Source organism: Papilio polytes, unplaced genomic scaffold (assembly GCF_000836215.1).
Source record: "Papilio polytes unplaced genomic scaffold, Ppol_1.0 DF824382.1, whole genome shotgun sequence".
NCBI lineage: Eukaryota > Metazoa > Arthropoda > Insecta > Lepidoptera > Papilionidae > Papilio > Papilio polytes.
The window spans coordinates 310,896-337,554 of record NW_013524822.1 but is presented as its reverse complement, the minus strand read 5'-3'; the positions used below and the strand labels follow the sequence as shown (position 1 = coordinate 337,554).

General features: G+C 33.5%; 2 protein-coding genes across 4 annotated transcripts in view; both read right to left on the bottom strand.

The window, feature by feature from the left end:
- Positions 1–4,068: 4,068 nt before the first annotated feature.
- LOC106111156 (glycosyltransferase-like protein LARGE2) lies at positions 4,069–14,860 on the bottom strand. Of its 2 annotated transcripts, XM_013293169.1 has the most exons (14): positions 14,746–14,860; positions 14,197–14,523; positions 13,455–13,653; positions 12,500–12,714; positions 11,480–11,809; positions 10,530–10,682; positions 9,915–10,092; positions 9,327–9,457; positions 8,019–8,174; positions 6,787–6,963; positions 5,835–5,927; positions 5,284–5,414; positions 4,752–4,938; positions 4,069–4,092 (listed from the first exon to the last, which is right to left on the bottom strand). In XM_013293169.1, exons 2-13 carry the CDS (start codon positions 14,413–14,415, stop codon positions 4,800–4,802), a joined length of 2,121 nt encoding a protein of 706 aa, XP_013148623.1. In that variant the 5' UTR covers positions 14,416–14,523; positions 14,746–14,860; the 3' UTR covers positions 4,069–4,092; positions 4,752–4,799. The 2 variants fall into 2 exon arrangements, with proteins under 2 accessions (XP_013148623.1, XP_013148614.1); XM_013293160.1 differs by lacking the exon at positions 4,069–4,092 and having other exon boundaries at positions 4,684–4,938.
- Positions 14,861–16,678: 1,818 nt separating this feature from the next.
- Positions 16,679–26,659, bottom strand: part of LOC106111651 (uncharacterized protein K03H1.5) — a 14,439-nt gene continuing 4,458 nt past the window's right edge. Inside the window, exons 4-22 of one of the 2 annotated variants that reach the window (XM_013293801.1) lie at positions 26,344–26,502; positions 25,748–25,885; positions 25,141–25,309; positions 24,642–24,899; positions 24,188–24,527; positions 23,560–23,841; positions 23,320–23,452; positions 23,140–23,234; positions 22,933–23,051; positions 22,454–22,605; positions 22,062–22,170; positions 21,831–21,967; positions 21,413–21,542; positions 20,848–21,110; positions 19,765–19,869; positions 19,549–19,657; positions 18,591–19,436; positions 17,649–17,805; positions 16,679–17,467 (exon numbers count right to left, since the gene is read on the bottom strand). In XM_013293801.1, coding sequence (XP_013149255.1) covers positions 17,251–17,467; positions 17,649–17,805; positions 18,591–19,436; positions 19,549–19,657; positions 19,765–19,869; positions 20,848–21,110; positions 21,413–21,542; positions 21,831–21,967; positions 22,062–22,170; positions 22,454–22,605; positions 22,933–23,051; positions 23,140–23,234; positions 23,320–23,452; positions 23,560–23,841; positions 24,188–24,527; positions 24,642–24,899; positions 25,141–25,309; positions 25,748–25,885; positions 26,344–26,502 — 3,918 coding nt within the window. In that variant the 3' untranslated portion in view covers positions 16,679–17,250. The remainder of the gene's footprint in view (positions 17,468–17,648; positions 17,806–18,590; positions 19,437–19,548; positions 19,658–19,764; positions 19,870–20,847; positions 21,111–21,412; positions 21,543–21,830; positions 21,968–22,061; positions 22,171–22,453; positions 22,606–22,932; positions 23,052–23,139; positions 23,235–23,319; positions 23,453–23,559; positions 23,842–24,187; positions 24,528–24,641; positions 24,900–25,140; positions 25,310–25,747; positions 25,886–26,343; positions 26,503–26,659) is intronic. The other variant, XM_013293793.1, reaches the window with a different exon arrangement.

The window sequence follows — 26,659 nt, the reverse complement described above, 5'->3', positions numbered from 1 at the left end:
ACATCTATCCTTACAAATATTATCATTTATATTATTAATAATTATTTACTTATAAATAAAAAATGAAATGGCCTTTTAATTTTTTATAACTTAAATATGTAATACGTTAAAAAAACACAAGTCGCCATAATTCAATATTCTCTTAAAATTAAAATGAAAGACCTTTCTAGAAATGTTTGTAATCTTATAATTTATTGATTGTCCTTAGAATAGTACAAAATCAAGCTGCGTGAACATTTTTGGGGTTGCCAGAGATAACATTTTTCGTTTTAATTACAATGTATTTATTTTTAGATCTGGCTCTGAGCTGGATGACGACACTTAAATTCACAAGCTTTATTGTTATACGATTAGATAGTACTCGTTTGTACCGTAACCGAATGGCAGTTATGGGCTATCACGCGCTGAAGTTAAAAAATACACCTAAGTTCCCTTATTTTCACATTGCTGATTTTCATATGTGTTAAAGATGAATGTAAGAATGAATAAATACTTCGTTTATGTATGAAATAGACGACGATAAACTCGCTGATATGCTTTGGAATGCTTCTCTTACGATGGGCAACTGATCACCATCAAATTAGTGAAAACTATATTTGTTGTCTTCAAATGTCCAACCATATTTTTCATTTAAAAATGGTAATTTTTTTTTTGGTGAGTGTTTCTACATTAACTAGCAATATAGTTTGACGTAATTGCAAGCGTTCAGATTTACACGGTGGTAACTTCGAAGCGTACATTAGAGGAAGTTTGAAAGTAGCGCCAGTGGTGGAGAAATTGAGAAGCAAAAGGTTAGCGTGGTATGGACATATTATGCGACGAAATGATGGGGACATAAACCAGAAAGTGTTGAGATTGAATGTGGATGGCTACAAAGGAAGAGGAAGACCGAAGAAAGTATGGATGGATTGTGTGAAGGAAGATATGCTTAAGAAAGGAGTGGATTCAGATATGACGGCTGATAGAGATGTATGGAAGAGCAGCACATACTGTGCCGACGCCCCATAAGGGATAAGGGCAAGTGGATGATGAACTTCGAAGCGTCCAAGTTCCTTAATTTCGTTTTATTAATTTTTTCAATGACGCTAGAAATTTATGTGTTAGTAAAAATCTTGACTCTTGCTCTATTTATTTCAAATACGCTAGGGATATTATAAATTTTGGACAACTATGTCCAGACTACGTCGACAATTATGATGTATCTTGGGATAGAATTGTATTTGGGTCGGATAGACTCTCTAAAGGAGACGACAGGGTTCAGAAAAGTTCCCCAAAGTGGATACTTGCAGGACTTTTCTGATTGTTTCGCGTATTTGTTGGTCTTGATGCACTCTTGGTTGATTCACTCCGATCTCACTGCCTTCTTATAAGCATGCGTGTAATGCTCCACTCGAAAGTTCGAATTCCTAACCAAAACGTTCCAAAAGACGAAGAAAGAGCGGAGGATGAATGAAGAGAAAGGGTCGAAGGTCGGTTGGGATAATAAATATAAGGAACACGGTGACGATATACCGACCAACCATATTTTTATTGCCAAAATAAAATTACAATATATTGTTTTTTTTTTTAATATTTCGTGCGTTTTTTCCTTTTTAAATATTGATAGATAATCACAACTAGTGAATGCGTAAAATGCTGATAAACTAAGAGACAAAGTGGGCCCTACTTACAGCATTGGCGCAGCGACCCAAAGTGGTTTTTAAATGGGCCCTAAGTGTTTATAAATTTTGGATATATTAAGGTACCTCATATTACTTTCAATGCCAATTAACATCCAGACTTGGGACGCACTGTTTCATATGACTCAAGTTAGTAATTTAATTAGCATTCCTAGGGCCTTATAAAATATGCGATGGTGATATCGGATTTTGTTCCCTTATCTGATAGTGATGTTTTTAGGCTATCCGAGCCTCTATCAGCCATTTTTGGGACAGGTCCTTAATCTCCTTGGGTCTGACTAGTCGGTGCCGTCACCGGAGACTAAAACGTGATTTGATCCGTCTTTACATTTCGGTTAACATTCCTTAGTAGTAAAATATCACGGTTTATTCCAGTCTGTCCCTGTTTAGAGTTCAGTGTGGTCATCCTTAGTCATTCTTACAATGTTCTTTAACACATGTGAAATTCAGGAAGACCAACTTTAGTCCATTTTCTTTCCCATCCATTTCATTATAAGAAAATGATGAGATGGGAATATGGATTTGACGGTGGAGACGCATAGGAAGGGGAAACATCCTGTTTATGTGTGTCTCCCCCTTCGTCGTTTGAGGGTAGGCAACGCATCCGTTATTACGAGTAGCCGCTTGTTTGCTTGTTGGTAAAAAAAGTAAACTTATGTATATTTTTTAACAACTTCAGCGCGTGATAGCCCGCAACTGCCCCATTGGACAGGATAACTAAAGGCCATTCGGTTACATCACAAACAAGTACTATCGTATAACAATAAAACTTGTGAATTTAAGTGTCGTCATCTAACTCTGAGAGTAAATTCTATGTGAAAAAGACACATAGGACAGGATAAATGTTGAAATCTCTAATTGTGAGTATTCAAATAATTTATTTATCCAATTGTATTCTTTTTATCTTGCATATTTTTATTAAATAATTGTAATTACGTAACATCTTAAAATTAAAAAATCAAAAAATAATACTTTGGTAATTGTAGGAAAGATTGTAAAAGCTACGTGAGTTACATTGTAATTATTTATATATATTGTATTTTACATTATTTTAAATATAACATCTAAAATGTTTGAAATACAATCGTTGTAAAAATTAAACTCAAATTATAAAATATGTTTTAAAATGAGAATTGATTTTTTGTAAGACATTGTAAAATATGACAAACTAGTATTTAAAAAATAAAAAAAGGAGTACATTATAAAGAGATCTAATTTTTTTTTGTTATAACATTTTCAGTGATTATTAAAAAAGCAAAATAAAAAAAAACTCAAAGCTGTCAAGCTATTAAAATTTTTTTTTCAATGAAATGTAAAACTACAAGATTCTCTTTCATAAAGTAAATTAATTATTAACAATAGGTCTTTCCTCGATTTTATTTTTTTTTAATTTAATTCATTCAACACAATTATTATAATAATCTAATGATTTTTTGTTTTTTTAAACATTTTTTTCTGTACTATCAGCTCAAGTTTGTCTTTTTTTTATTGAAAACTATCCTTCAAGCCTATGATTTAAGCTGGGTAAGTAGAAACGTAACATTGATAAAAATACTTATGTTAAATAATTGAGTACATTTACAACAAAAATTAAATATAAAAAAATATACTCTTTATGTAAAGCCACTTTCATTGTTCTTATAATTATTAAAGCCCGCTATAAACGTTCAGTTTTAACTGGAAAGTCGAAGAGTGCATTTTGTTGTGACTGAAAGGCCACTGTTTGCCTTGAAGGGGCATTTACAGATTCACCGGGCTTGAGGTGGCCGAGCGCATGACGCTTAGCCTGAACCTCGTTTATAAAAAGAGTGCAGTTAAAAAAAATGGATAAAAAAACAATTTATGTCTCAGTTTAGCTAAATTGTGAACAAAACTGTGAACTATACAACTGTCTGTACAATAGGTAATATGCATATGACGCCAAATTGTACCAAACTTTTTTTAAGTATACTTTATTACTATAAAAAACATTCCTGCAAAGATTTTTTTAAATTTAATGTGATTTAGTGGCCAAATTTAATCATTAAAAAGTGTATTTTTTCAAATTCCCTCGCTAAGTTCTAAAACGCACATTATTGGTCGAAGCAAGCTTATCTAATATGGTTAACAAAACTGTGAACTATACAACTGTATACACTTGTACAGTGTACATTTGACAGTTTTGATTACAAACTCATTTAAAACTGAACGTGTATAGAAGGCTTTATATACTTATTTTAATATTATGACAATTTTTTTTCATTACAAAGATGAAAATTTTTAACCTACCTAAGTGGAAAGTAAGCAAGTTAAATATGAAGATAAATGACATTATTAAGTAATAAATAGTAAAAAGTGAGATAATAATAATAATAATAATAATAATAATAATAATATGTTGCTTGAGTCATCGGATTCCGCAGCCGGTGGACTTCTATTTTTTCATATAATATGTTTTATTTTGTTATTTTTTTAAGAAAATCATGTGAAATGTATTATATATAAAAATAAGAGAATAAAGATATGTGATAATAATAATAATAATTGGATTCTGCAGCCGGTGGAGTTCTATTTTTTATATATATTTTTTGTTATAAAAAATCGTGTAAAATATATTACATATAAAAATAAGAAATCAAAGATATGAGAAAATAATAATAATAATAAAGAAATAAATTTCTTTAATAATATTGGATAGAAATAGAAATAATTTTATTAAAAAATAAAAAATTAACAATTACAATAACAGTTATACCAATTAAAAGATTAAAAAATTATGACAAATTAATAAATTAATAATTAATAAAGACAAATTATGGTTGATATACGATTAATCTGGTGATAAGATGAGATTTATCTGTATTTTCTTCCTTTAAATAAATACCATAAAAATTATTTATTTTCAATTATGTATAAATATCATATTTGTTGGAAAAATTGTTTTTATAGACACATTTTTATTTTTACTAATATGAATATAGCAGATAAATGAAATATAATGAATTTTAATGTTATCGGGCTGTAAAGTATTTTTTCCGAGACCATAAAAGTATATTTTAATAATAATAATAATTATTAATAATTGATACTTACATTTCGTGTGAAAACTTAATTTCTTGATACTTTAGTATTGTACAGCTGTTATTTTTTGTCTTTTTGGTTTAATAGACTCTTAGCTTGTCCCAAATAAATAGATTCTTGCTTCGATGGTTCTTCGAATGTTACATTGTACTTCCTTTTGAGATCGTCCATAAATTCTTGTTTCAGTATTGCTAAACATCTGGAAATTGTTATAAAAATAATTTATTCACTCAATTCTATTCAATCTATAAATTAAAAAATGATGTACAAATTAAATAATAATATAAAATGAAATTTATATTAACAAAAAAAAAACTTTCCTCTTTCTCTCTCCTTTGTCTCTTTCCCATATTAGAGGTTTTATCCAAAATGTTTACCCCCTAAGTTTAATGTGAAAATATATAGCCTAAAGCGTGACGAAGTGTAGGGCTTTTTGTTACAAAAAAATAATCAAAACAAGCTGTAATTGCTGACATTTATTATAATAGTATAGACTAAAAAGTATACATAAACGTTTATTTAGGTTAAAACAGCAATAACTTACATACGATAGTGCGGGTCCGCGCGGAACGCTGTGATATCGTAGGAAGGTGCGTGCGGCGTGTGCACTACGAACGCGCCGGGGAGTACCACGGCCTGGTAACCCTGTGCTCGGAGCTCTACACTATGAGATACCTGGTAATAAACAAAAAGACATCAAAAAAAATAAAAAAAATAGAAAAAAAATCTTCGATTCCACAAAAAAAATTTTTTTTTGCAAAAAAAATTGATTAATAATGATTTTGTCTTTAAAATCGATTTTAAATTCACAATCACAGTATATTTATGAATAATTATTATCCTATTATACGCTCTATGTTAATATTTACTTGCTAAAGGCTATGTATTTTCACGCAATCAAAGTGAGTCAATTTGAAACAAAACGTCATGCGGGAAAGGGACAAAAAGTACAAGTAAACATCAAAGCAAGGTTGCCATGGTAACGGTCATTGTTATCCAATCAAAGGCCTACATAATCATTTGTGAATTTCACAAATGTAAACAATAAAATACAGTTTTCGTATGCAGGAACAGCTAGTGCTAAAATATATTTACTTTATTCCAACCGAATCCGGAGAATCGTGTATCGTATTTGGGAACCGAACGATGAACTACCAAGTACGGTTCGTAATCCGACTGCCATTCCACCTGGAACATAAAACAAGAAATTAAAAAAAAATATTCTCATCTCTCAACATGACATTTGACATTCTGCAAAACTTTCAATTGGTAATTTCAAAATTCAAATGCAAAAATCACTATAAAGGCATTTGACATTGGCTAACAATAGGGAATATGCACATATTTTTTATCTTTTTTTAAAAGGTTTCTACTTGTTTTATAACAATCAACAACAAATCTTATGATAACCAGAAAAAATATTGATATTTATTAATTAAAAAATGAAATTATGATCATTTACGTACAGCTAAAATGCGACTGGAGTTAGCTTGAGGCACGTGACGTCAATCGTCCCATTTCATTCAATTCATTCATCACATAGGCTCAGATGTGAAAAACAACAAAGTATCTCATTGCTTCTCAGAGTTATTAAAAAAAAAACCGATTCATTTTCATTACTCAAGGTACAAATAAGCGCTAAGTAATGATTCTCTTAGTTTTTTTTTCAATTGAAAGTTAGTTTTGATATCGTGTTTACGGTAAATTACTTCAAGAGTGATTTTCTATATAAACTAACATAAATGAACTGTGTATTGTCAACACAGCGACGCCATATTAGATAAGTAACTTGCTTCGACCAATAGCGTTGCGTTTGAAAACTTAGTAAGGGAATTTTAAAAAAGACTATTTTATTAAAAAAAAATCTTTACAGCTATGTTTTTATAGTAATAAAGAAGTTTGGTTCAATTTAGCGTGACTTGGGACTGACATGTTCTAAGGAACCAAAGTCCCTTTAAAAAATAAGAAAGAAAAATGGCGTGATATGCATATTGCCTTTTGTCAGATACAAATGTAAATAAAACAGTTTTTATTAGGTGTTACTTACATTATAAGGTGCATTAGCGGTGATCCATTTAGTGTAATTAGTGGGGCGGTGTCCGCGCGGCCACTCGCGCGCGCGGAACGGGGCGACGTCAGTAGCGAGGCGGGCACGCAGCGCGGCCTTGCTGCGCGGCGGCGACGCGCGGTACCGTTGCGTCTCGAACGCCGCCACTACCAGACACTACAAAGTTCTTTTATTTACTAGCTTTCGAATTTAAAAAAAAAACAAAAGTATTGTTTGGAACAAAATTAGTACCGTGCTGTAGAATTGGCGCAACTCTAGATTATCGACATAAACGTCACTGACAGCTGACAGCTGTCAATGTCACTAGAAGTATGGTTAGATTGGCGCGCAACCTGATTCCTAACGAGAAGTGTTGCTCTGAGTTTAAAGCGATTAAATTCAATTTTTAAGTTTGATTTCTTTCATTGGTTATTTTGTTTGTTTTTGTTATTACAAGAAATAATTTAGCATATTGTATTTAGTAAAGTATAGTGTACCAAATAGATTAAGGGTGTGATCTTTCGCCAATAAACTGTTTTTGTCAGTTTGGCGAAATTATTTATATGTAGAATTTGTATGTACTTATTAAGCAAATAAATAAAAAAAAATAATAAGTTTTCTAAAAGTATATAAGTGTGTGTAGCTTGTGTTCTTCCAGACTGAACTACATCTATGCCAAATTCAAAAGAAAATCATAAAGATCCGTTAGCTGTTTAGACTACAATCTAACAAACATCCATCTAAACTTTCGCATTTATAACAATACTAGCTGTTCCCGTGCTTTATCGTCATGAAATTATCAAAATTTTATTAACATTGACAGTAAATGTCAAAATGACATGACCTTGGCAACCTTGCTTCCTTGATGGCAGCAACTTATGGTCTCTTTCCCACATTAGGGTTTTTTTATCCAAAATATTTACCTCCTAAGTTTAATGGCGTGAAAATATATAGCCTAAAGCGTGAAGTAAATGTAGGACTTTTTATTAAAGAAAGAATTATTCAAAAATATGCTGTAATTGCTGACATCTAAGGCAACAAAGAAGTGTGTGTTTACGCTTTATTATTATAGTATAGATAGATTAAGATAGTAAGAATATTCCTCTATTATCTAAAAGGGCTTATCCGACTCGAAGGACCAAAATTCCTTATATTATTCGAAATTAGATTGAAGATTACTTCAAATATAGATCAATTGCAATAGTAACTCGTATATACTTATACGTATTTACCTTTTTCTGTGCATAGGGGTTGATTATTTTGACAGCATCCCTTAAGTGGTCATATAATCCTGCCATTGGTACAAAATCAACATCCATTAGGAATACATAAGGCGTATTTACGTTCTCCAGAGCTACGTTACGGAGATAATTCACTGGATAGTGCACCTGGAATGATAAAAAAATACGAAATTTTATAGACTAAGATCCCAACACAGACTTACATCATTTTAGCAAAGTTAGTATCAGAGACTATTTATTTAACTACTATATAATTTATAACATGGCTAAACCCACCTGGCAACTTTCGGTGTAGGCAACTAATAGTTTCAGACCCGTCTGGGGTCACCCTGAAGAAGGACCCCAGACAGGTCTGATACTGGTAGGTTTAGCTGTGTTATAAATTATATAGTATAATGTCTCACGAAAATTTTAATAAGTTAATTATTTAATTAAATGTCGGTAAAGTGAAGTTTTAGAGTAGATCAATTGCAGATGTCTATGTGTATAACTCGCACCACATTTATTACATATATTTTAATGTCTCAAGTCCCTAGTTTGTATAGCAACGTGTAAGTATCCGTTCCAAAGAAAAAAAAAGTAAACTCTCTCAGTGGGTCTGAGAATGTCAAGGGTTCTCACAAACCAAAAGGTTTATGAATCTAAAGTAAAAGATGAATGAAAACAATATATTTGAAATAAAAAAAATATGGATTGTTTTTGTTTCGCTATTTCGGCGAATTCAGGTAGCCGCATACTCGTTTAAAATTTTATGATATTAAAAAGGAGATTAAAATTAGTTGGACATCGTCCCTTAAACAAACTAGCTTTTTTAAAATGGTGTTAATCTGGTAGATGTGGGGTGTCGAATGTAAATCGATAAATTTACTTTTTTTATTATTACCGAGTTGTTGCCCGCGACTTCGTCCGCGTGGTAATAGAAAACATACGAATTATATGAATTACAAAAAGCTACGTATCCCTCGGGAACCGGACATTTCTCGGGGATGAAGCTTATCCCACGTGTACTCCAGACTTTGTTTTATATCTGTGCCAAACTTCAATAAGATATGTTGAACCGTTGCAGAACGATCGAGTAAACATTAAAAAACTAAATTAACGAATCCCACGGGAACCGTAACTATTCCCGGGATAAAAAGTAGCCTATGTGTTCTTCCAGACTATGCTCTAAACCTGTGCCAAATTTCATGGAGATCCGTTCAGCCGTTTAGGCTACAAACGCTAACAAACATCCATCCATCCATCTATACTTTCGCATTTATAATATTAGTAAGAAGTAAGATAGTTTCAAATACTTACGGAATCGTGTTTAAACACTAAATGATATCCTATATTCTTCCTGCTGCTGAGCGTGTCAGACCAGTCTCGGATGAAGCTCTGGAACTTCGTCAGCTCGCAGTCTGACAGATAGATGGCAGCACTTAGCGGACCTTAAAAGTAATGCAAATGTTAATTAAAATAAAAAAAAAGTCTAAAAAGGCAATACATTGCGAGCTAAAGAATATTTTATTAAAAAGAAAACTTGATCTCTGTTTCAAATTTCATCGACATTCGTTAAGCAGTTTTGAAGATAGTAACAAACATCCATCCATACAAAGTTTTGTTACTATTAGTATACAATATTGTAGCGGGAAAATAATGTAATAAGAAAATATTTTACCTAAAAATATACTAATAACATGAAATACTAATTATTACTCGTGACTTCGTCCGCATGTGAAAAAAAAGCTTTAATGGAGAAATATTTTTTGAAATCGGCCCAGAAGTTTTACAATACATACAAAAATACAATTTTTTCCTCTTTATAACATTAAGTATAGATAACATTTAAAGGTGTAGCGTAAAAAGTGCTATGTGAATTAAAAAAAAAATAAAAATTTTCATTACCTTCCCAATATTTAACTAATCGCTCTAGGAACTGCAATCTATCCATAGACAACTGTAATACTAGAGTGACGTCAAAATTGTCTATATCAGCGTAAGTGTACTCCATATAGTACAAATGTGTACGCAACTTGACCCTTTGCGCCGCGCGGAAACTGCTGCATAAATCTGAATGATTTATCTGGAATATATATATAAAAATTAATAATACACACCACACATTGTATAAAAAAATTATAGCTGAGCTTGCAGTAACAAAAATACAAACTAATTTTCTCTTTTTGATAGTCGGTTATAAAAAATATTTGCTATAAACTTTATGGGCGCCAAGCCAAGGGAGGGGAAAGGGGGGGGGAGGAGGAGAAGAGTGAGCAAGATTCCTTCTTAGTTGGGGGGAAAAATTGGAGAAGAATGGACAAGAGGGGAGAAGGGTGCGAAAAGATTCCTTCATAGCGGGAGGCAAGATGGAAAAAGAATTAACAAGAGGAGAGTAGGGTGGGCAAGAATTCTTCCTTAGTGGGGAGGGGCAAGATGGGAAAAGAGTGGGCAAGGATCCTCCTTAGTCTTTAGGGGAAAATGGAAGAAGAGTGGGCAATTTTTTTATTAAAATATGGTTACCTTATATGTGACTGGTTCAGTTTGGGAGCATGTATGTAGTTTTTGTCTTAGTAGATTTCCATCAAAATTAACATAGGATAAGTGAATATTTTTGAAATAATCAGCATCTCTTATCCTAATATTGTATTTACTCGGAGAGTTCCAATGTATTATCTGAAAATAATAAATTATTTTATAAAATAAGGTAAAAAACAAGTAATAAAGCAATAAAATCTAAAATTGTATCGGAACATGGCGGGATTCCAAATCTATAGACTACAATTCAAGCGCTTAAACCTTTCAGCCACCGATTAAAAGTTGAGTAAAAGATTTCAGTCTGATGACGTCACAGTACACAAAATGGTTCATATTGTAAAGTGAAAAATGGCAATAAACGTTCAGCGAGATTCGTTCAGTTATTTAAGAGATATTTTCAAACATCCATCTATCTAAACATTTTTTATCATAAGGTGGCAAACGAGCAATCAGCCACTTGAATTCGCCAAACTGTCGAAGCGACTGCTACCTATAGACATTCGCAATAGCGGATGCGTTGCCTACCCTTAGTCGACGGAGGAGGAGACGCACATTAAGAGAATATTTCCCGATCCCATGCGTCTCCAATCCACCGTTAAATCCACGTTCCCTTCCCAAAAAGGGTTTTAGGCATTTTTTTTTTATTATATAGGAAAACTAGACATGTTAGATTTCGCAAATGAACAATGTAAATAATATGATAATCGCTAAGAGAACATGAATAAGAAAAACAATGAATAATGAGAAAAATGAAAACAATATTAAAAATAGTAAAAATCTTAGAAGTAAGTGTAATATAAGTGGCTTAAGTTACTTACAATGTTAGCAAGCTCAGTGTTAAACAAATCTATATAAGGATTTTGCCTTGATAATGAATTAAATTGTCTGGCCGCTCTGCAACCAGAGCTATCTCTTTATAAAATTAATAAAATTACCTTAACATTATCTCTATCTTCACCGTAGCAGCCTTTAGCTAAAGTCTTTGTGGACATTTGTACATTATACTGACAGCTAACATTATACACCAGCTTTGTGTCCTTTTTAATAATTGCATTTATAACATCTTGATCCGCTAAAGTTGTTTGCTTCAATCTCTCTATATTTTCATTAACCGCACTATGCCATACTTTCGTCCAATTTATTTTATTACGTATCTTATTTAAATCTAGCAACATCACACCTGTATTATAACCTCTACCGAGTGCTGGCCATCTTTTATCAGTATCATAATACCAGTTGCTTTCATTTTCAACTAAACCAAACAACTGGAATAAGAAAACTATAAAAAAATAATCAATCACGATTATTTTTAATTTAATAAATAACTAACCTTATTATAGGATATAAAGTTAGTAGTACAAATAATATGACAGTATTTTATTGAGATAGATTAAGGGTCTGTCCCACCACTGGCTGATAGAGGCTCAGATAGCTTTAAAATGATATCACTGTTAGATAAGGTAACAAAATTCAATATTTCCATCACATATTTCTACATGTTGGATTATTATCAGACTATTTACAATTTGGTGGGACAGGCCATTATAATCGAAATCAAGAAAACAAACTTATCTAACCAAATTAGACTTTATGTCAAGACAATAAAGTGTTAAAATATGAATAACTAGTCTCCCCTCGACTTCGTACGCGTTGGATTTTAAAAAACAAAACATAGTATTCAAGATCTGTACCAAATTTCATAGATATCCATCCAACCTCTGACACATCCATCCATCTAAAATTTCGAAATTATCACATTACTAGCTTTCGCCCGCGACTCGGTCCGCGTGGAATTAAGAATAAACAGAAGTGAGTAGCCTTTGTGTTCTTCCAGACTATTCTCTACATCTATACCAAATTTCATCGGAACCCGTTGAGCCATTTAGGTTACAAACTCTAACAAACATCTATCCATCTTTTCACATTTATAATATAAAGTATGATATGATTATTACCTGATTATCAGTCATATTTCTAAACATATTCCACAGTTCAGCGATATCACAGAGAAACGTCAAATCCGAATCCAACACAATAACTTGCTGTAGACTCTCTGGTAATATATCTGGAAATAACAGCTTCACTAACGCGTAGATTCCTGAATAATGACTATTCGGTACCCAACGGACTTGAGATAAACGATTCTGGGCATTGTAACATGTATATTTAACTGAAAAATATAATAAGGTCTATTACAAGGGTTAAAATAAATAGTAATTTATGCAACATGCATATGAAAAAGTAATAAAAATCATCAATCAACTTTTTTCCTTAGAATTTAAGTTTATATTAGATTTTTTATGCTGATATATGTTAAACTACAGTATTCTGTACAATTCTACATTGATTATATGAAACTTAAAAAGAAATGTAAAAAACGACATGCCAAATAATTTCTTAATGATTCTGTTCTAAAATCCATTTTACAACTTTTAAATTTTCACACATATATATCCTCGGCAGCAAGATGTCTAGATTAATCTAGTTTTATTTAATATTAACTAGCTTTCACCCGCGACTCTGTCCACATGGCATTAAAAAAACAAAAGTAAGTAGCCTATGTGTTCTTTCAGATTATCCTCTGCGTTTATGCCAAATTACATCGAGATCTGTTCAGCCATTTAGGTTACAAACTAACAAACATCCATCCATCTAAACTTTCGCATTTATAATATTATTAAGAAGTAATATGTATGTATATAAAGTTAAGTTATATAAAGTTGATCTCAAAATGTGTTAATTAAATAAGTAATTATTAATATAATATTCATTAGATATGGGTTTCTTACCATGATTGGTTTGTTTTAGCTCTTTTTTTTAACTCATATCTTAGGGACATTATACTTGTAAAAACCACTACAGTTTAAAGGTATTTATAAATAATTATTCTTGTTTAAATAGTTTACATACCATCAGGTAAATCCCATGTATCAAATAATTTGGATATTGTTTGTTTCGCTGCCATGTCAACTATGAAATGAAAATGTATTGGATTCTGCCGATGTTGCAGAAGTGATTTGAGCATTGGCATTATAATGCGAGTACATTTGCCCATACAGACCAATGCTATATGTATTGTCTCACAGAGAGTTCCAGCTTCATCTGGAATCTGAAAAAAATAAAAAAAATATTATATGATATATACTCATACTTATTTGTTATTTATAATGTGAGAAGCATATTTTTGAATAATTCTTTTTTTAATAAAAAGCCCCACACTTGTGTCATATTATAGGCTATATAAGCTCACTATATATTTTTTAGAGGGTGAATAAATTAAAAATAGTTGATAATCAAGAAAGGGACAAAAACTACAAGCCAATAGCAGCAAAGAAATAGGATTGCCATGATAAAGGTAATTGTTAACCAAAAGCAATGGTTTTATTGCAAAATTAATTGATTGTAAAAAAAAAAGTTTATAAAACATAATATGGAAGAAGCTGCATGGGAACTTAGTATTATAACTAAAATCCTGATTAATTTAGATTGAGCCATCTAACCTCTTTTGTTAACAAGAAGTTTTTATAAACATTGTACTGGCCATTTAGGACTTTGTTCTCTTCATTGAAAAAAAAAAGATGTAATGGCACAGAAAAAGAAAACTAGAAGTGAGAGAACTATATTTAAAATGATATAATATTGGTTTTCTTACCTCAGGAACTTTGTAAGTAATATCAGATTCTATTTGTCTCATTACATTTTGTGATAATTTTAATTGTGACTTGAACACTTTATTTTGTGTTTCTAACACATTGATACGAGATATAAGCCACCAGTAATAAACAATTGACACAATAATCCATGTTCCTAATGGTAAACCAAATGACGATCGAAATAATAATGATAAAACATTCTTTGTCCTTAAATTCATTTTTTAAATCTGCATCCTGCGGTAAAGGTTATAGTTATAGTTGGTGTATTATATTGAAGGTTATAGTTGATTTATGATTAACTTGTACTGTTATTATTATGTTGGGCTCTGAAACACAATGTTTTGATGCTATAATATCATGGAAATGTTGAAAAAAAGTCTTGCATAATATTATTGTTTTTTTTTTTAAATAACTTTGCTTTAATTTAATTTAAATGTATATATGACAACCTATAACTAAATGAAGTTGATAAATAAGATAATTTCTTTGTAATAAGTGTGGAATACATATTTACAAAGTTTAATTCGTATATAATGTATTTTACTTACAACTGAGATTATGTACAATCATATTTAATCAGTTGAAACACGATTTTTCAATATATCCATATAATAAATTGTACAAGTAATAAATTAAATTATTATTAAAGCACAGTTAAAGCTTTCAAATACAAAACAAATTGATAATTGACAAATGCCAAATTCTGTCAAAGTCAATGTCAGAATTCGTCCAAAAATGTTGCTGTTTTGTTGCATAATTTTTTATATTCGATGGACTTGTAATTTAGAGGTACAAACAGTATCATATTTTCTTTTTCAAAGTAAATAAAATGCTTTGCTTATTGGCACTTTATTTAAATGAAACTGACCTATCTTAATTGGAAAGACTTATTTGCGTGGTATTTTGTGGCCATTTGACTTTCATCTTTACGGAGCTTACGGTTACGATTTGTTACTAAGCTCCCCTATGTAATTTGGGGACACTCAAAACTAAAGACTCAAAACAGTCCCAAATTGAGGTTTAGTAATTGATAGCAATTTGGTTTAGCCAGCACACAAAATGATTAAATAAATAAAGTTTGTTATTTATTCTCATTTAAATTATTAATACAATTGTGTATAAAAACAAGATATTATTTTTATACTATTCAAAACATGTTCTTCTCTCTATTTTCGAACAACTCACTTAAATTAACATATGTCATTATTCAAATAATAGTATACAGCCAGTCTTACACTGCAAAACAGAAAATAGGTTTCATTTACAACACTCCTCCTCAATGTAAGACTGCTCTAAATATTTTAAACATGACCTCAATATTCAAACACACAGATTTAGTTCTCTCACACAAAACTCATTCTTACATCGCGGCAGAGCTTTCGTCAGAATATCATCTCTTCATTACTGAAGAGATCTGTCTTACGACAGTCATCTCTTCAGTCTGCAGATACTCCACCTTTACAATGTTATTACTGATAGCTTCTCTAGCACGATCAGCATCTACATGTCCAGTCTCATCTCTTCCAGACTTTTCAAAATTCAGCTTGTAGTGTACCCTTCAGGTATCTCAACAATCTCTGCTCTACTTCCCCAGTGTTTACTGCAAGGTATATAAAATAATATATTACTTTTTGACAAAGTATCTCTTTTAATGGAATGAAGTCCGCTTCTTTGGCTTTTTCCAGTTGTCTTCCAAAAATCTCAAAGTCCCGCGTCTTATTACAGGTGAAAACGTCTCTTTATAGTCTAAGTCATACCTCTGTGTAAATCCAGGTGCTACTAGTCTAGCTTTATATCTCTCTTTCCCCCCTTTTTCCTTTTTAATTTTAAAAATCCATTTAGAGTACTACATTCAAATTAACAAGGGAATTATCAAGCTTGACTAGACTCCAGGTGTCTTTTTTCCTCAATGCACTTAGCTCAGCAGCAATGGCTTCTTGCCATTTATCCTTATCTTCTCCACTTAAGGCTTCTTCTACAGTGCGAGGCTCATTATTGAATCATCAGGACTTACCCAGAATTACCCAGAACTGCCCAGGACAGGTTCACAGTCGTAAGTTTTTTTGGAGCCAGATAGGAGCACATTAAATTAATATTTGAAGAATACAACATAATGAGTAAAAGCACTAGCAATAAACCGAGTATGAGCAGTATGAGCACTAACAGCAGTCTTCCAGCATTTGGAAAATTAGAAGGATCGTCTAACTATTCCACGTGGAAATTTCTTGGAATTTTCTTCTCTCTATTTTCGAACAACTCACTTAAATTAACATATGTCATTATTCAAATAATAGTATACAGCCAGTCTTACACTGCAAAACATAAAATAGGTCTCATTTACAACAGTAATATTGCTGCGTAATGAAATTACGGAGGAATATATAATTTTAATAAAATTACATCTGTAGATATTCACATGTAGGAAATAAAAGTCGACTCATTATAACTCGTATTATTTAATTAAAAAATAAAAACAAACATAAGTTACTGTAATAAAGAACGTTTCATTACATAGAAATATAATATTATCAATACAAAAATATATAGAACATCTGCCTAATTTGGTATTGCAAAAATTACACATTTTATAATCTAATACTTAATGATTATTGTATATTCATTTCATTTAAAATTCTCAATAAATTGTCATGAAATATTTTATTGACATACGATTCTAAATCAACGGAAAAAGTACGTTAAAAATTAATTTTTGACCTAAAACAGATTTGTGTACTTTTTTATTAGAGGTGGGATCGTTCATTAAATAAAAAAAAATCAAAATTGTAAACCTAAATGTAAAGCTAATAATTTTAAACACAATTATAAGAATACGAAATTAAATTCTTTATAAAAGATTAAGTAGTTACTCACAATTTTTAAATGTTTTTTTTTTCAGACAGTTACAATCTAAACCTAAGATTATAAACTCATATTACCCTTATTAGTAATTATTTAATGTCTAACTGCAACACACAGTCGTTAATTGGTAACCAAAGAAGTCACTTAAAGTATGATAAACCAATAAACTTGGACTGTAGCTATAAAAGGAGGTTTTAATTAATTTCTGTTTCACCGGTCCACTGTCGCGGTTGACTTTGCTGTGGTTGTTCTTGGTAAGACTGACCATAAGCGTATGTTGGTTGTTCATCATCAACAACTTTGACAGCTTCTGTCGGCTCTGGTGTATCTTCTGTGGTGTCCTTCTTGTAAGGGATACTTTCGTCGTCGGAATTCACTTTGAAAGAGTCATCGGGGTCGATCGGACGTGTTCTGGAAATTAGTGGACAATTAATTTCAAAGTATACAGAAATTTAGCAACTTGTATTGGCTAATTGTCATTATATGCGTGGTCGTTGATTGAAATTTTGACATTTAATTAATTTTAAAGGAATTTAAGTTTCTACACTTTAAAAGGGATCGTTTAAAAGCGAAATTTTCCTGTTATACTCACTTCACGTTTAGATAATCATTTTCGTCCTTGTCATCTTCCTTCCTTCTCTTAAGGATGCGCCAGCCAACGCAAATGAGCAGGATGACTATAGGCACCATGACTGCGCTGATGATGCCCCACGTTGCTCCCAGAGTTCTCGCGGAGTATTCTTGTCGGCCTGTTATATGATTAACCATAATATAAACTTTGTAGCTACTTATAGACAATTAACAAAGAAAAAAAAGGAATTTTATTTATTCATTAACTTTGGTTTCAAAGATTCAATGCTATTAAGTCACAATATCATTTAAAAAATATGAAAATAAATTTCCTCTTTGTAGGTTACTCTCGGTACTATATCAAATAAAATTTAGGTACTCACCTATTCAATGCTGTGACCCTAATTCTTTTGTATGAACAAGGCGATAAGAAAGCAAGCAAATAACCTCGACATAGATAAAGGGATAAAAGAAACATCATCACTATAGAGAAAATTTCTATTCCACGAAATTGTCCGCATTATTTCTTGCTTTCTTACGCGTTTACAAATGAAATGCATTACATCACGGGCAAGTTATTCTACCATACGTCGGAACAGAAATTTCCTCTTGCTGTGTTTTTAATTAAAATGTATTCTATAATCTTTATTTAATTTACATCTAATTAATTTTATAACAATTAAATAAAACTATTGTTATTTTATAACAACAATGGGAACACTTCACAGACACATCTAATGAATATATTTTCTACGACACTCAATTATACTTATGTAACTTAAGATCGAGGACATAAGTTATTAATTTGTGAATTGTCAAAACGTAGGCAGTGCTTATTACTATTAGTTGTTCAGTGGGATACGTCAAGAATACAATGGAAATAAATACTAAACCATAGTCGATCGACTACTAAATGTAGGGGCTTCTGTTGCTGGTGGGTCGATCAAAGTCTCAACAGACTTGCCTCTTTGTGGAGGCATCGTGAAAGTTTTTATTTCAGTTGGAGGAGCACTTTTAGGTGCTTCTGGTAAACCGGGATTGTTATAAGTGTTTCTAGGACTAACATCCGAAGTAGGACTTATCGGTGGAGAGTAGATTTCAGAGTAAGTGGGAGAATACTGGGATGGGATAGGACTATATTGGTCCTCGTATTTGGGCGCGTATGGGTCTTCAGAATCTTTTGTGGAGTAACCAGAGTCACTGGGAAGCGCATTACGTCCAGTCTGACGTGGTTTACTAACGTACTCGATGTCTTTGGCTGGTCGAGTTAACGTCGATTCACGATTGGACTCGGAATCTGACGGAGAAGTAATAGAAAGCAAGTCTTCTTCAGATAGATCCCAAAGTTTTTCGGGAAATTCGACATCAGGTGCGTTCGGTAAAGGCTCATTGGTACGGTAAGTTTTATCGTAGGCCCGACGTTTCTTTGGTAAGGTGGATTTGTCTGATTTTCCGGAATCACTTTTGTTAGAATCTGTATACCCTAATCCGGAGCTTTCTCCGTCAGTAGGGGGAGGTGGGGCTGATCTGACTAAGTTAACCTTTTGTTTCTCTTCGGTGGGAGTGTCGGGTAAAGTGGACGATTTCATTGTATCTGTGATGTTCCCCATTGAGGAGGATCTTAGATTTAGTCGCGACGCGGATTTTGATCGTGGAATATTCTGGAAACTGAACGATTCTTTGCCCTCGGATCTCGGCTTATAGCAACACCAGAACCAAATGAGGCAAATGAGGAGGCCTAATGGTAGAATAACTGCCACGATGATGCCCCAAGTTAAGAATAGAGCACGTTGAGAATATTCTTGGTTACCTGGATATGAAATATTTGGAGTTAATTTGTTGATTAGGCCATGTAAATTAAGTACGTTTAGATAATAATGGATAAGGATTTTTTGTAAAAGCGATTAAAATATAGTACTCACGTAGACACTCCGTATATCCATAATCGGGAAGATTCCATCGACCGTTGTCTTCACAGACGCGTCGCTTGTCGCCTATCAAGATGAAGTCTTGGTTGCATTCGAAGTTGACCTATAGATATACGAGAGAATTATATAAAGAAGAATGGTGTGATAACTATACACTATAAGGAAAAATAAAATGTTGCTCAATGAATTTGTAGTAACTCAATCACTCACCCTAGTTCCCGGTGTAAAGAAGAAATTACTCTTTCTTCCGAAACGTGGAGTTTCTAAAATACCGCAACTGATCACTCGTCGAGCATTTTGTTCTTTTATGTTTGTCTAAAAAAATAAAATAAAAAAGAAGTGAATTTTTCTTTAAAAATACTGTCCGAATGTAAAATAAGACACTGGCTGTTAATATTTTAACACTGGCTGGATTTGTTTTAATTTACTGTAAAAACGCTATTCAGTTATCTTTCTTGACGACAATTCAAATGCAACTGAGTTTTTCGCAGATTATGCTATGCTGGTTGGCCTTGGTTGCATTATAATTATATGAACAATGGACAGACGACACGATTCTATTAACGGATGTTGGTAATTTGATTTAAAAAAAAGAATTAATAAATAAGCTCCCACGTGTATTATGATGAAATTTAGTGAAAGTTGGAGTTGAAGTTTTCCCTTTTTATTGCAGCTTCTGGTTAAATACAAAACAAGAAAATTACGAGGTAAAAAAGTAACGTTTTCTTCTCTACTTCTCCAAAGTATTATCTTTTGAGATTGTATTTAAAGTAGAAAAATAACTATAAATTTGGTTCTTTTTATGAAGGTATCTTCTCATTATAGCTTTGAATTCGATTGAAAATTACCAAGTGTGGGAATTCTTGTTTATGTGTTTGTGATGGATGTTGAACGTGAGTTTAATTGACTGTGATGTCATTTATTTGCATTTAAGCGTACTGCTAAAGGAAATGCAATTATAACTGCAGGATATATATTTGCAACAAGATTATTAACCTAGTGGCACACATAATCGTGATTTAAATCATGGTAAATGCTAACACTAATGGTAGCGATCAAAATACTAATCTTATGTTATAGTTAAATGCGAAAGTTTAGATGGATGTTAGAGTTTGCCGCCTAAACGGCTGAATGGATTTCGATGAATTTTGGTATAAATGTACAGCATAGTCCGGAAGAATACAGTCTCCTAAGTTTTTTTATTCCACACAGACGGAGTCGCGGGTGAAAGCTTATCTACTTTAAATATGTTTCCCGAGTCAAATGCAGCATTTGAACCAGAATACTACTTACAAGAGATGATTGATAATTCTTTGTGAATTCCGCCATATCTCTGTTTAGTGTCATACCAAAGTCGTATCGACATTGATAAGAATCTTGACATATTTCTATAGCTCTGGCCACGTCATGGGATCGATTAGCTGGTAAGAAATCAGCCGGTTCTCGTATGAAATTCGGTATAAATTGATTATCATTGTAATAAGCTGCCGTTCGACCGTATTCCCTCACGAACATTGCAACTCCTATGTCCCTTTGCTCTCGATCTGTTAGTTGCCCTGGAAAATTAACAAAATATTAGTGAAAAATCTTACATTTTTGTATTAAGGTAGCTATAGACGTGTGTACATCAGCTTTGAACCAGTTTAACAGATCAGTTCACATAGTCTTGTAACGTTGAGCTGTGGCTCAACAATTAAATTCGACAACAACCCGATGGACTATAACAATGGGAGCCGACAAACTCTCGCAAATCAATGCACGTACAGATTGAGCTGAACTGTGAGCCGATTTGATCTGCTTCTTGGAAATCGTGAGCTGATCTAAAGGCCAAGGCTAGGTAGCTGTATAAAATACGTACAATGCTGTGCAAAGTCTCGATGTGCCGACTGGAAATTATTGACGTCGACGTTGACTAGTGTACCGTCGGGCCGCATGAAGTCATCATTCAAATCCAGTGACCAGTTGCCGAATAATCCTCGAGTTTGATTCTGCAAACAAAATATGCAAAAGAAAATGAGAAAAAGATTGACAATCCTAATAATGTTCTAACATTGTTAGAATACAAACAGAGGAAGACCGAAGAAAGTATGGATGGTGTGAAAGAGGATATGCTTAAGAAGCGAATAATTTTAAATATAACGACTGATAGACATGTACGGAAGAGTGTCTGTGTGTCATAAACTATGCTGTCTCTCCATAGGGATAAGGGCAAGCTGATATATATATTTACAGTACATAGTTATTGCAACTAGTAATTATAGTAAAATAAAACAAACCATATAGTTCCAAGGTAAATAGACTCTGGCTGTCATAAAACCTTTGTTCTCCACAACTTCTATACCAGCGCCCGATGAGAACATAATCACTATCTCCGATTGATTGAGAATGTACATAGGTTGGTAGACGGTAACACCTGGAAAAGACAATTAAAATAGAAGTCTATGAATGGAGGCGTAATTATCAGGGAGCTTACGCTAACGCTTTAAAGGGTTGCAAGGGAAACTTACCAGGGAAATATTGGACTCTGAGAGCAGGACGGTCGAAGTAAATTCGTTTGTTGTCAGCGAAGACGTCCAGTCTGTACCGCCATTGCGCATGCTGCGGTCGGAGACGAACCTGCAAGTACCATTTCATTAAATAACAACGTCAAAGTTACCCAATCAAACAAAACTTAGTATTCTTTGAGGAATCAGACTAACTAGTCTTTTCTTAGAGCGGTTGTGCGATTGTCGACTGTTTCGTAGTTAATTCAACTATTTAGTTGCACAACTAAAAATCGAGTAGTGTGCGCACCTTCATATAAGCTAATAGGAATCAAATTGTGACTAAACAGTTGTGCGATAGTTTAGTGTCTTAAGACGCGCGTCTTAAGATATAATCGAGATAAATTGGACCATACCTCAATCGGAACAGAATTGTTAGAAGCCGCTACAACTGACGTCAAATGCGTGGCGTTTACAGGCCCGTAGATGTTTCTCGGTACTTGTTCAAATCTTCCTTGAACATCTAGTTTCAATTGAGGATGGTCTACACGGACAAGCACGTATTCACCTGCAATAAATAGCATTTATAGAATTCGATATACTAATGGCCATAAAAAGATATACATGCTTGTTATAATCTTGAAGTTCTGTATTTCACTAGAAACAGGTAGTTATTGAGTTGTATTTTATTGCTAATAAATGTTTCACACAACTTGGTCCGTGTGAAATTGAAAAAAAAATAAAGATTATCGTCTGTTACTGATTGATAGCTTAGCTTTTTAATCGTGAAAGAAATATTTAATCGGCCCAATTGCTTTTGTGTTATTTCAAAACATACATAAATACAAATAACTATTTCTTCTTTATAATAACAGTGTAAATAACAAGAATTCACCTTTTCCATTGAAAGTGTACTGTAGATCGTCGAAAGTAATAATATGTGGATCTCCGAATATTCCTGCCACTCCTGGGGACTGGTATGCCACACAATCTTGTGATGGCCGACGTTCGAATCTATCAAAATAAAATATCGGTTAATATAAAATTAGAACATGCAATGCAATGCAGATGCAATAACAACTTATATGAGACTAGAACTTACCTGAAGGTCTCACAACCCACGGCTTGTTCCTCTTGCCACATGCAGCACTGGTAGAACGGAATCATATCATGGAACCAATGGGACAACGATGGTACCTGTTAACAAAATCAACAAAATAATCTCTACTGTATAAACATATTAACTTATAAAGGAATTTGAAGAGAATTTTCAAAAACTCACTTTATTGGCCTCGTTATAAGGTGTGAATCCGAAGTCATGGGACCGATGAGGACGTGAACCCCACATTTGATCGTAGGAGAGCATGAGGAAGCCGTTCTTGTCGTAGCAACATTGCTGTCCGGAACCTTCAGCGCTAAAATTGAAAATAACATTTAAAAAAAAAACTCTGTAATTCTATTGTTCATTGAAGTTGCATTCGCGTTTACTTTTTGTTTATTAGTTCCTTGAAGACGAACTTACCTCGGAGCACCACTTCTAACACAGTGCACACCACCCCAGTGGTATCTACAAGTAGGATTAGTATCTTTGTCACAATCCAGATCTGGCATGAACCGTCCCTTGTCCAACAACGCGTGTTCCAGAGTGCAAGGACAGATCCATATTTGAGAGGCATAGTTCTTCAGGAATCGATCCGTGCGTAGCCAGTTGTTGCACATTGACATCGGCCAACGCTGGCCGTGCAATCGCTCCCATTGCTTATCGAAGTACCAGCCGAGAGGGATTGGACGACTCCAAAGGATACTGCGAAGATGGAATAATGAAACAATATAATTAAAACATATTTTACAAAAGCTTAGAATCTGTGTTATCTTTCTATTGGAAGATTATCTGATTTGTAGCGGGTGCACACTTTTGACTAAACTATCGCACAACTGTTGTGCGATTGGCGATTGTTTCGTAGCCAATTAAACTGTTTATTTGCACAACTAAAAGTCAAATATTGCGACAGCTTAGTCAAAGGTGTGCGCGCGCTCTTAATAAGAAGACACTTATTCTTAGCATACTAGTAACACCTAAGGTTTTAGTTGAAGAAGGTTTCGAATAGGTTTTTAAATTATTGAAACTGATGAATTGTATTGTTACTTACGGTGATATAGGAACTCCTTTAAACACTTCTGGGGTTGTCAAATTGATCTGGATGAACCCGAACTGCATATCGTTATGCATAATATTCTCTCTGTTACGGAAGTTCTCTGGATTTATAATATACTCTCCAGTGTTGGCCACACCTACTTCAATCATATCGATGTACTCCAGTTGGGGTCTGATCGTGATCTCCTTGTAGCCCCAAAGACTGATTTGGAGTTGCACATTCAGGTTTGAGGTCAAGTTAAAACGATCCCAAGTTATTCGTATCTCTCGTGGACTACGCTCGTGTATCGCGTTGTCGGGGAAGAATATCTTTTCAGCTGCAGTTGCGGGTGTTTCTGTCAAAAACATAAATTTAAATTTTCAATTATGATTGTATAGATAGAATAAATCCAGTTAAAATAGTCAATAATAATGCTCAGCTTAACAGAAGAAAATTAAGAGTCTCTTACCGACAAAGAATTTCCCTTTCCACTTGTAAGGTTCGTTGTTAATCGCAATTTCGAATCTCGCATAACCATTGTGCCAGAAGCGAGGCTGGACGCATATAGCTCTGTTAACGTCGACCACAGCCCCTACCACCGACTCGGTATCGAAGCGACAGGTGATCCTGTCGTTGGGATTGAAGCATGGGCCCGTGATGTTAACGATAGTACCGCCAAGCATGTTGCCGCTCTCTGGTGCAAACATTAGTGGTAGATTTGCACCATCTGAAATAAAGGTTGCGTTATTTTATTCCGTATTTACATTAAGGGTTGCGAGTTCATTATCACATATTAATTTGAAATATAACTGTTCTTTTATAAAGATTTATTCATCGTACTCGAGTAACTATACGGCCTGCCATAAGATTTAAAGCCAGGATTTGGTCAAACCATTGGATTAAAGCAGCGAATAGCCAATGTTCATGACGGATGATAAGGTAAACCTAATTCGAGTAGAATAACTCACCAATATCCTTATTACAGGTGCCCATAAGTATCTTTTCGTCAATTCTGAATATATGCCGTCCAGGGAAGCCGTTAGCCCAGCCTCTACCAGTGAGATCTCTGAGCACAGACGCCTGTGAGTACGGTTTGTATTCATAGCTCTGCGTACCGTTGCCAGCGTTGAAACCAATCTGGAAGACAAAAAATAAACATACGGACGTATTGAGTACCTCTTTCTTTTGGGAAGTCGGTCAAAAGGGGTTTTTATTCAAATAAGATAACGATATCAGATTTTTTTAGTGTAAGGTGACAAACGAGCAAGTTATCAACTGAATTCGTCAAAATATTGAAGCAACGGGATGCAAAGAAAGAGGATTTTTCCCCCATTCATTACCCTAATGAACTTTTTAACATTAATGAACAGAAAAATGCTTCAGTTTTATGTCCTAAGTAGTAAATATTGTACTTGAATCTCGGATTTTTAATATTAACTTTAATTCAGAAGGAAAACATGCAAAATTACTTTGACAATATTAGTTACATTATCTCTCTTGTTATAAATAATGCGTAAGATCTAAATTATTGTTTATTTTGCAATAAGTATGTATTGAATAAAGGTTTATACTTACGTATGCAGGAACACCACCTTCTCCCGTAGTGGTATCACCACCAGCTTCAGTGTGGGAGCTCCAGTTGATCTCCAGGTAGTTGAAGATAGCGTATGTAAATACCTCGTCAGTCGCCAGTACCATTTGGAAAGTATTTGTCTGAAAATGTTAACAATAAGAGGTAAAATGTAATGGTAGCTAATTTCTTACTGATTATTTAGGTTAGGTATGTCACCAGACGATCTGTTGTCTAGGGAGGGATACTAGCTACTATACTACTACCTATAATATGGTCTTAGGAGCGGACGCATGGCGACTAACAATTGTCGGGCGATTATCGATTGTCGATTGTTTCGCAGCTAATTCAACTGTTCAGTTGCACAACCAAACATCGAGTAATGTGCGCACCTCCATATAAGCTCATAGGAATCAAAGCGCTAGTACACAGTTGTGCGATAGTGTAGTCGAAGGTGTGCGCGCGCTCTTATGATATCTAGTTTTTCGATTCACTATGGCCGGAAAGCTGTCCCTCTTGCGTTAAGATAACGAGAATCAAATAGACATAAAACACCACATCTTCTGTTTCAGTAGTATTTCCATGATTAAATTTAACTTACCATAAACAAAGAGTTGTCAATACCGCCTGCGAATGACATATTCTTCCACGTCAGAGTGACAGCATGTTTGGGGAAGAATGTCTCCGATCCAATGACACCCTCGCGGATGTCCCACGTGATACGCTCTCGCATTTCGACACCCAGTTGGTCTGTACGAGTCTGCAATAGGATTATTTACTAATATTATTTCTGGATACCTTCAATTTTCATACGTCAAAAGTATATATGTAAATATTTTCTCGCAGATTGGTCGGATTTGCATCAGTTAGAATCGTCAAACTCTAGTTTATTTATTACAAGATACCTTCGTGGAATT

Coding starts and splice junctions, on each gene's coding strand:
- LOC106111156 (XM_013293169.1), bottom strand. CDS start 14,415: ATGAATTTAAGGACAAAGAATGTTTTATCATTATTATTTCGATCGTCA. Junction 10,093..10,529: donor CTGAACCAGTCACATATAAG/GTAACCATATTT, acceptor TATATATTCCAG/ATAAATCATTCAGATTTATG. Junction 5,928..6,786: donor CCGCTAATGCACCTTATAAT/GTAAGTAACACC, acceptor TTTATGTTCCAG/GTGGAATGGCAGTCGGATTA.